General features: G+C 43.2%; 2 protein-coding genes across 4 annotated transcripts; one reads left to right on the forward strand and one right to left on the reverse strand.

Annotated features, from left to right (window-relative positions):
• Positions 1 to 61: 61 nt before the first annotated feature.
• ABRAXAS1 (abraxas 1, BRCA1 A complex subunit) lies at positions 62 to 6913 on the forward strand. Of its 2 annotated transcripts, none has more exons than XM_072334722.1 (9): positions 62 to 248; positions 911 to 1001; positions 1658 to 1694; positions 2305 to 2371; positions 3187 to 3380; positions 3769 to 3888; positions 5314 to 5398; positions 5841 to 5952; positions 6089 to 6913. In XM_072334722.1, exons 1-9 carry the CDS (start codon positions 162 to 164, stop codon positions 6511 to 6513), a joined length of 1218 nt encoding a protein of 405 aa, XP_072190823.1. In that variant the 5' UTR covers positions 62 to 161; the 3' UTR covers positions 6514 to 6913. The 2 variants fall into 2 exon arrangements, with proteins under 2 accessions (XP_072190823.1, XP_072190824.1); XM_072334723.1 differs by having other exon boundaries at positions 134 to 248; positions 915 to 1001; positions 6089 to 6513.
• MRPS18C (mitochondrial ribosomal protein S18C) lies at positions 1504 to 9906 on the reverse strand. 2 transcript variants are annotated; one of them, XM_072334724.1, is made up of 7 exons: positions 9828 to 9906; positions 9666 to 9727; positions 8758 to 8841; positions 8358 to 8415; positions 7992 to 8051; positions 4500 to 7906; positions 1504 to 2561 (listed from the first exon to the last, which is right to left on the reverse strand). In XM_072334724.1, the coding sequence occupies exons 1-6, from the start codon at positions 9892 to 9894 to the stop codon at positions 7836 to 7838; spliced, it is 402 nt and encodes a 133-aa protein (XP_072190825.1). In that variant the 5' UTR covers positions 9895 to 9906; the 3' UTR covers positions 1504 to 2561; positions 4500 to 7835. The 2 variants fall into 2 exon arrangements, with proteins under 2 accessions (XP_072190825.1, XP_072190826.1); XM_072334725.1 differs by lacking the exon at positions 1504 to 2561 and having other exon boundaries at positions 7777 to 7906; positions 9817 to 9902.
• Between the last annotated feature and the right edge of the window lie 24 nt (positions 9907 to 9930).

Consider the following 9930-nt stretch of genomic DNA (forward strand, 5'->3'; position numbering starts at 1 on the left):
GGAGAGGGTCATGCCGACCGGCCGCGGGCGAGGCACGGCACGGCACGGCACGGTACGGCACGGTACGGCACGGGACAGACGGGTCGTGCCGAGCCCTGCCCTGCCGCCGGCGACCGCTGGGGGCTCCCGCCGGCGCGGCGCGGCCCGCCATTGTCGGGGGCATGGAGGGCGAGAGCACGTCAGCTCTGCTCTCGGGCTTCGTCTTCGGCGCCCTCGCCTTCCAGCACCTCAGCACCGACTCGGACACGGTGCGTGCCGCGGGCGGGACGGGGGCGCGCAGCGACAGGCGGCCGGGCGGGGCGGGCGCCGTGCACGCGCGCGGGCAGCGTTTCGCCGCCATGTCGCAGCCGTTAGCCGCCGGCCTGCCCACGCCCGGGGCTGGCCGTGCCGCTGCCGTGACGGCGGGCGGAGGCCGGGGCCGCGGGCGGCGCGTCCCTGCCGGCGGGGAGGCCCCGCTGACGGCGATGTGAGGCGCGGCGGTGCCGCCGCTCAGGGCCGCTCCTCGCTCGTTTCCGCGGCCCTTCGGCAGGGTTCCCGCTGCTATTTCGGCTGCTTTCGCTGTTAACGGCGCCGGAAAGTTGCTTTCTGTTTCCTATCAAATGCTAGGGGGAAGCGGCGAGAGGCGGTGCGGTGCTGCGGCAGCCATAGCGCTTCTGCCGGGGGCTGATAAAAGTTGTGGGCTGGGAAGCGGACGACAGCACGTGGCCAGCCGCACACCGCGCCTTTGCTCATCAACGCCTGAGAACACAGCCCAGCTTTTTGCTTTACGTGCTTGATTTAGAGACTTCTAGATTTAAAGACGAATGAGACCCTGCTGCGTTAAAAAGATCCGTGCACTTTTTACCCCCAAAGGTGTTTACTTACCAAACTCCCGTAGTTTAACGTGACCTTCTGTTCTCTCCCCAAAAAGGAAGGCTTTCTCCTTGGGGATGTGAAAGGTGAGGCCAAGAACAGCATCACAGACTCACAGATGGACGACGTGGAAGTGGTTTATACAATCGGTCAGTGCATCCTCATTTCAACTAGGCTGCCCATTCATGGCTACTGAGCCCCAAATGTGAGGAAACTGTGGTGCCACTGATCACACATCCCAGATTGTCAGGCACAGTTAGTTGCTCCAAACTTTGTGGGCTTTTTTTTTTCAGTCTCTTTGTTATATTTGCTTGATTTTAGTAAACTTGTAACAGTAAAAGTTGTGGGGGCAGTGGGTAAGGAAGAGGATTCTGAATGCCATCCCTTATTCTCTTTTCACTGGTAAAGAACTATCCCATTCTTCTCATGCACCCTGCTCTCCAGCCTTATTTCCCTGCCTGGCAGCACCTGTGCTTTGCTGCAATGTAACCAAAGTCACCATTCTATGATTCTATATTGTATTCTAATTCTGTACTCAACAGATGGGAGGGAAAAAATTAAGTGACGTTTGATTTTTCCACTTGACAAAAACATATCAAAATATATAACTTATAGGAGCAGTTCCTCTTTACGCTTGGAAAGAAAACTGGGTTAGACTTTCTTAAAGATTTCCTTTAATTAGACAACGGTTTGATACAAAGACGTAACATTAAAGTTCTTCCTCTTATAATAGTTCTCGTGACAGCATACAGAAAAATGTAATTCTTGAGCTGGCAGATCAAGTAATACTGCTTTCTCATTTCAGACATACAGAAGCACATTCCATGCTACCAGCTGTTCAGGTGAGAAAGCGTTAAGATGCAGAAATGTTAATATTAGATCTAATATAATCAACCCAGGCCATTCTGTGATTCTGAGATTCTAATTCTAACTCAACAATTGTTAAACCTATAATACGTGCCTGAGAAAATGAGCAAGATGCAATAACAGATGCAGCCTCATCTCTGAGAATCACAGATGCTAAAAGCTTTGTTATACCTATATTAGTTCTATGTGTACTGCTTGTACCTCTTTATGTGAAGCAGAGATGTGGTACACCATTCCCTAGTGAGCTATGGGACTATATAGACAACATGATGTCTGTCTGCTGAAGAAAAAAAACCATTGCTTTTCTAAAATAGCATATCCTGACCTCTCACCCAATCAGAAAATAGAAACATAGGGTCCTGAGTGGGGCAAAAGAAACACCTGGAAGTCCTACATGAGGAGCTGTTTCACAGACTGATGCATCGAGTTCTGCTGTAAATAGGAACACAGCTATGCAGATTTACATCCTGATGAGAAGAAAATCACAACATGGTCCTCTGCAGTCTTTCTGCACATTAATAAATACAAACATTGCCAGGGAGGCAATTCACAGCAGAAATCCTAATTGTCATAATTCTCTTCTAGCTTTTATAATTCTGCAGGAGAACTGAATGAACCAGCCCTGAAGAAAATACTATCAGGCTGTAAGAAGGTAATTTCAAATCTAATATATGCCAAGGGACTATCCCAACTTTTGAGGGTTGTTCTGTTTGGTTGTATTGGTTTTTTTCTTCCATCTACTCCAATGTACTGCTTGTCAAGACAGCCTTCCCACTGCCCCCAAAATAACACTACTAATTTAGGTTATCTTTGACTAATGTTTACCACTGCACTAGAATACACTCCCTGGGGAGGTGGTTGAGTCACCATCCCTGAATGTGTTTAAAAACTATTTGCATGTGGTGCTCGGGGACATGATTTAGCAGAAGGTTTTTAGTGTAGCATGGTTAGGTTGTGGTTGGACTTGATGATCTTTAAGGTCTCTTCCAACCTGAGTGATTCTGTGATTTTAACTTCATTCTTTCATTTTCCCAAGTGAACCATTTCAACATCCAAAATCAATCATGCTGATTTCTAGACTGAGATCAATTGAGGTCAACGCTCAGTTCACTCCCTTGGTTAAGTAGAAGCAAATTCACATGCTATCTTCTCTGTAGAAGAACATTTCTTAAGGAAAGAGTGTAAGCTGAAAAGCAGCAAGTTGTTAAGTAGCCAAACTACCTTTACAGACTTCCAGGTTGAGCATAATCTCAGAAAACTGTCTGTTTCAGTGGTTTCTGGAACAAGAGACACTGTCACACTAGAAAATAGTCTTAGGCATGCCAAGTGTTTAAGCATCTGCTTGAATGTGCACACAGAACCATTTAGATCAATGCCTTTGTACTGGACTTCCCACTTTGCTCCATTATGGAATATACAGACATTGTAGTTTAAGAGCAGTACTGATAAACTTTGTTCTGTTTGCAGAGTGTAATAGGATGGTACAAATTCAGACGCAACACAGACCAGATCATGACATTCCGGGAAAGACTTCTCCATAAGAATTTGCAGTCACACCTATCAAACCAAGGCCTTGTATTCCTTCTGTTAACTTCCAGTGTGATGACAGAAAGTGGTTCAACTTACAGGCTAGAACATGCCTTACACCGGCCACAAGAAGGGTAACCACCAGTTTGTTTTCTAGGTTATTTAACGGCTTTTTTAAGATGATCTGACTTGTTTTTTATTTTCATGGTTGTAACTGAGTTACTACTAGGCCTAGTTAATTTTAGTTACAGCTTTTAGTATGCTTCATGAAGCTACTGAGACAGGCTGCTGAACAGCCAGGTTTAACAAGGAAATACTGTATTAATGCATACCTGGCATCCAAAAGCAGGTTTAAACCACATACAGAACTACTGCTTAAAGTCTAGTCACATGTGTGTGACACTCAGCAAGAGTTATACTGTGTACCTCTGGTTGTGATGCCCAGTGAGAAGGAACACTGATATACTGAAGAGGCATGCTTAAATGTTAACGCAACATTTTCTCATACTTATGCTCTTTAAGTCTTTTTCAGAAAGTTCCTCTAGTCGTTACCAACTTGGGTATGGCCGAACAGCAAGGTTACAGAACAGTGTCTGGTTCCTGTGCATCTTCTGGCTTTGTGAGAGCAGTAAGACAACACAGGTACAATATCAACTGTACATATCGGTATCTGTAGCTTTCCAGTAAGGCTAGCATAGCTGCTTTCTTCAAATGAAGATTTTTAAGTACTCAGAGTAGTGGTACAGCTACATTCTGCTCACTTCTTGACTTGCACCTGTAGTTTTTGTCCTTTACGAGGAACTTCAGAGTTAGTTCAGCCATGTATTGGCATTGAGAACAGTCTCAAAATAAGCACCTAGCAGTGCACTAGCCTACATAAGGTAACCGTAAGTAGAAACAATACTTAAGTCTTGGTGACTTAAGAGATATGCAATAAGACAGATTGCTAGAATCAAAAGTCCAGATTGTTAGCCTAGCAAGAGTAATTAATACTAGATTTCTCACTTCAAACTAAAGGTCCAGGTCATTTTTCCCCCCCTTATTTTTATGCATCAGCCAGTAGTCAGAACCATCTTCAGTAAAGGGGCCTCTTGAATCATAGAATTACCCAGCTTGGAAAAGACCTTGAAGATCATCAAGTCCAACCGCAGCCTAACCAGTACCCTAACTCTAAAAACCCTCCACTAAATCATATCCCTGAGTACCACATCCAAACGGCTCTTAAACACATCCAGGGATGGCGATTCAACCACCTCCCTGGGGAGCCTATTCCAGTACCTAACCACCCTTTCTGTAAAGAAGTTCTTCCTAATATCCAACCTGAACTTGCCTTGGCGCAACTTGAGGCCGTTTCCCCTCATCCTGTCACATGTCACTAGTGAGAAGAGACCTGCCCCACTCTCACTGTAAGAACCTTTCAGGTACTGGAAGACAGCAATAAGGTCTCCCCTCAGCCTCCTCTTCCTCAGACTAAACAGCCCCAGCTTCCTTAGCCTCTCCTCATAGGGCTGATTCTCCAAGCCCTTAACGAGCCTCGTTGCCCTTCTCTGGACCTGCTCCAGTACCTCCATGTCTTTCCTGTGCTGAGGTGCCCAAAACCAAACACAGTACTCGAGGTGAGGTCTCACCAATGCCGAGTACAAAGGCAGGATGACTTCCCTAGTCCTGCTCACCACACCATTCCTGATACAAGCCAGGATGCCATTGGCCCTCTTGGCCACCTGGGCACACTGCTGGCTCATATTCAGCCGACTGTCCATCAGCACACTAAGGTCCCTTTCCATCAGGCAACTTTCCAACCACACCTCCCCCAGCCTGTAGGGTTGCCTGGGGTTGTTGTGACCAAAATGCAGGACCCAACACTTGGCCCTGTTGAAACTCATTCTGTTTCATAGTTACATAGAAGTTACATAAAATAAGCTTTAGAAAATCTGACTTAAGAATAGCTAATCCTGAAACCAAACAATGAAAACTTAGAATGCTTCCTTATGCACTGAAGTTCCTTTCAAATGAGCACTGATATCCACTGTAATCGATTTTCAGTTATACAATTGAGTTTTTCCACAGGTCAGAATTCTTTTATGAAGATGGATCCTTACAGGAGGTTCACAAGATAAATGAGATGTATGCCACCTTGCAGGAGGAGCTGAAGGTCAGTTAAGTATACCCACAGCATAGATATTTTCAGCAGTACCAAACAATCAAGCAGTGTTTGGTATCCTGCACCAAGTTGGAGATGCAGTGCAAGATCAAAGTTCTTTGCTGTACATAACACTTGCAAATAGGAGTGTTTCTTTAATAAACTTTAAAGATCAATCCAAGTGTACTGAGAAATTCTTTAAAGAGGATTATTTCTGGATATTATCATCTCTAGCTTGTTAAAGCTTTTATGGGCAGATGAGGACAAAAAAAGTCATCACACCTCACTCAATACAAGGCTGAAGTTCTCATCTCCAAAACCAACCTCAGGCTCATTACTTCAGCTTTTTAATACTATTACCAACATCAGAAAGTCAGTAGCTTTACAGGATTTGCTAAAACTAAATTCTACTTCTGTTTATGCAGCTGATCTCAAGTGATATTTTTCTTTCCAGAAAATATGCTCCGATGTAGAAGTCAGTGAACGATCTGTAGAGAAACTCCTAACAGAGGTGAGCCAATTAAAAGAAGAAATCAATAGAAAAAAGCAACACAAAATCTCTTCAGGTAAGTTATGTCCAATGTTAGCATTGCTAAGACTGCAGAGTTATTTCACTGAAGGAAAAGAACACTTGTGAACTCGAGGAAGCCAGAGCAGTATTGGTGGAAGAACATAAGAGAATCTGTAACCTTTATTTTTCAGGAGGGAACAAAGATCACCTAGAAGAACCAAAGGAGAATGTTTTGCTTTGTCAGGCACTGAAAACATTTTTCCCCAATTCTGAACTTCAGACATGTATTGTTTCCTTCAAAGGAAGGATCTCTAAGAACTGTTGTAAGATTGACCATAATATTAATATCATGGACAAATTGACTCTTATGGTAGAGGAAAGGGACTTCAATGAAGCAGAAACAAAACTAGTAACCAAGCGCAAAGTTAAAGTCACCACAACAGGACCAAAATCATTTAAGAAATTAAGATCACTGCAACTTGACCAAGAACTACATCAAGATGAAGAGGACAGCAACCAGGAAACAAAGCTTGCACTGAGTAGCACTGAAACAGATGAGGAAGCATTGGAAAATCCCAAAGATACAAATGAATATTCATACTCTCCCACTTTCTGATCACTTAATGATTTGCCCAGATGTATTTGTACAAAAAGCTACTGCCAGGATATTAAAGTGACATAAATTACTGTACTGCAGGGATGGAAATAGCTTACTGAGTTTTTGTAAAGTACAAAGATGTATTTTTAAATACACGAATCTTGTTTGGCACAAGTCAAGCAGAGTCCAAATGACATTCCTTAATTTTGCCTTGCAGAGTTAAGTCTGTATTCTCTATCTCAGGGTTTTAATATGCTAACACAGTGCTAGTATCAGATAATCTCACTTAATGCTTCAAGCTGCTGAAGATTTCAGGACCACTCAAACAATGAGCCTCTCCTCAGCAGAAGATGATGTGCAGAACAGCTATTTCTAAGATGCATCTAATTTGATAAGTATTAAAAACTTTGTTATATATAAACAGCTATCTGGTACTTAACTGTCCCTTTCTGAAATGGAAGGGGAAAAAAAATGGATTTCAGGAAGACTTCTGAATAGGTTTAGTGGTCTGTACATCTAGGGGGTATCTGCTATTAAAGCACATGTTTTATCCAGATAAATTTAGACTCCACACTACAACTGGCACCCACCCTTCAATCAGTGATGCAGTATACCAGCCATGAAAATATCTCCTCTGGAGAAAACACATTACCAACAAATCAGTTTACTCCCTACACTCTCAAAGGGTAAACACAGTCTAGAATGATAATCCTCTCAACTCAGGATCTATCCTAGGGGGTCCACTCACATCCCCAGAGAACATCACATCAAGTTGGTCCATAAGGAGGCAGCAAGTCAGTGAATGACATCTCACTGACATACAGCTGCAATTTGACACAGAAAATACCCATTCTACCTCAGAACTCCTTGGGTTTTTAACCTCTTCACAGAGAAATTGTGGTTGCCAGGGACAGCAGCTAGTTGTCAGGCACATCTGTGCAGTTCATCAGGGCTTCCTTTAGTTGTCAGGGGTACACATACTTGGCTCATCAGGGCAAAAGCATATCCCCCTCCTATTGGGTAATCAGTTGATCACACAGTGGGCTGCTAGGAATGCACGCTGATTGCATGGTGGTCCTCTCAGAGATGAGCCCCTTAAGTCAGCTTGAATGCCCAGGAAGTGCAACAGCTGAAAAGGGTTTCTCCTGGTCACCCACCAGTATTTCTTACCACTGCAATCATCATAATCATTAACCATAAAAGCTTACTGAGCAGGTTACATCTCAAATAGGTGCCACTGAACAAGCTTTGAGCCAAAAAACTGTTCCAGCTACTCACACCAGTAGAGAACTATTAAGCATGACACTCTTTTATTCTGATTTCTTTACAGTATGTTATTCTCAATACTTAACATTACAAATCTTGGGGTCTGTAAGAAATGATGGGTTCTTAAACATAACTGGCATAAATCCTGTAGGGAAATAAAATGGAGGATTTTTTTAAAATAAAGGATAAGTGTGACTTGCCAAATAACTCTGAAGTATAACAGTACTTACCAAATATATGAGCTCTTTTGATGGCTTTTGAAATTTCTTTCTGCTTCTTATCACACAAGCCTAAACAAACAAGTTTTTTTTTTTTTTAGCTTCCTGGTTTCAACCATAATTCACTGATTAGTTTAAGGAGGAAGCTTTATTAATAAATTGCTCTAGCTTTGTTAAAGCCTTCTTACAAAGGTATGCACACTTATATAGTTAAGATTAAAAAGTAATTAAAGAGATTCTCATTTCTGGATGACAGCTATTAGTTAACATGAACATTTCAAGATGTGCACAACTAGTAACATCCGCTCTGTAAATGTATCTGATAAGTGAACTAGACTCTAGAAGACAATGTTAAACAGTAAGTAGCATTCCACATACCTGTTATATGCCTGCCATAAATGCGGCCAGTGTATGGAGAAACAAACTGAGACAGAAGCTATTAGGAAGCAAAGGCAAGAGTGTAAGGGCTACTTTGTAAAAGAAGCTTTAACTTTCCCATATTTGGATCTGTTTCTTACAGAACCTCCCACATCCCCTACCACTTCAGCTAAATGAAAGTAGAACTAGAATTGAGCATTTTATTTAATAAGCCTAGAGGTTTGAAATAACTAGTTACATTACTAGACTTACCAGTGAACACTTTATCACACACTTTAGTTTTTAAGTCCTCTACACATCGGTATTAATCATTCAGTACTGCTTCATACTTCTGCTCCCAAGCCCTTGAATGCTATAGGCTAATTACTTTCACATAAACATACATTTTCAAGGCACTCACCTGCACATTCTTGTAGTCCACATTTATTCCACATAAGATACACTTTTTAGGAGGCTCTTTATATGGATTCTCCATTTCTATAGGCTGTAAAGTAGACAACAGCTAAAATGTTTTAAGTTTGCAAGAATACAGTCAGGTTGCACTTGATTTCACACAGACCCTCAGGAATAAAAAAAACGCCTTCAAACCAAAAGAAGTCCCTCTCCTACAAAGAGGAGTTGAGGAAGTTAGTCTTGCTTAGCCTGGAAAAGACTCTAGGAACACCTCACTACAGCCTTCCAGCACTTGAAAGGAGCATACAAACAAGGAGTCTGGCTTTTTAATATGATCTGATAGAAGCAAGACAAGCAAAATGACATAAAACAAAAGCAGGGGAGACTTAGATTAGATGTAATGCAGAAATTCTTCACTGAAGAGTGCAGTAAAGTCCTGGCTTAGGCTGCCTCATCTCTGGAGCTATTTAGGACCAGATTAGATGGGATCCTAGGCAGCCTAAGATAGTGGGGAGTAACCCTGCCTATGGCAAAGGGTTAGGGTCAGGTAGGCTGTAAGGTCCTCCCCAACTTAAACTCGTTTGCAGTTCAGAAAAAAAAAAAACAGTATTTCTTTCAGATGTAAACTATTTTAAAACAGCATGGAAAAGCTACATTCATAGAAGCAGACTATTCCTTGTACAGGGCACTTGTTAACATTTTGTAGCTGATTCCAGAAACTGTGAGAAGTAGCAATAAACAGTCACCTGTACAGCAACATATCTTTGAATCACGAGAGCAGCAGGCATGCACAGGATACTACCCTAGTTTCCATTCCTTGTAGTTTGACCAGCTCACCTACTGACACCAAGAACCTATGCACAGTTACCATGACGTAGGCACGGTACACCGCGGAGAGAGGTAAGGCACCCTTACCAAGTCAGACTGGGCCGCTGCTTGCTGGTGCTGAAGACGACAAGGCCTCGCCCACATCAACGCTACACAGTAGAGAAACAACACCATCAGCAACAGTTCGATAGGGCAACCTAAAGCCACCACAGAAGCACACGGCAAAGGAGCAACGCACAGCTCGCTCACCCGGCACCCGCCTGCAGCACAGCCCACCACCAGCCACAACTAGCGCCGCCATCTTGGCCGCTCCCATCTCCCTCTGCGCACAACTTCCGCCTGCGCCCTTCAG

The sequence above is a fragment of the Excalfactoria chinensis genome, chromosome 4 (assembly GCF_039878825.1).
Source record: "Excalfactoria chinensis isolate bCotChi1 chromosome 4, bCotChi1.hap2, whole genome shotgun sequence".
NCBI lineage: Eukaryota > Metazoa > Chordata > Aves > Galliformes > Phasianidae > Excalfactoria > Excalfactoria chinensis.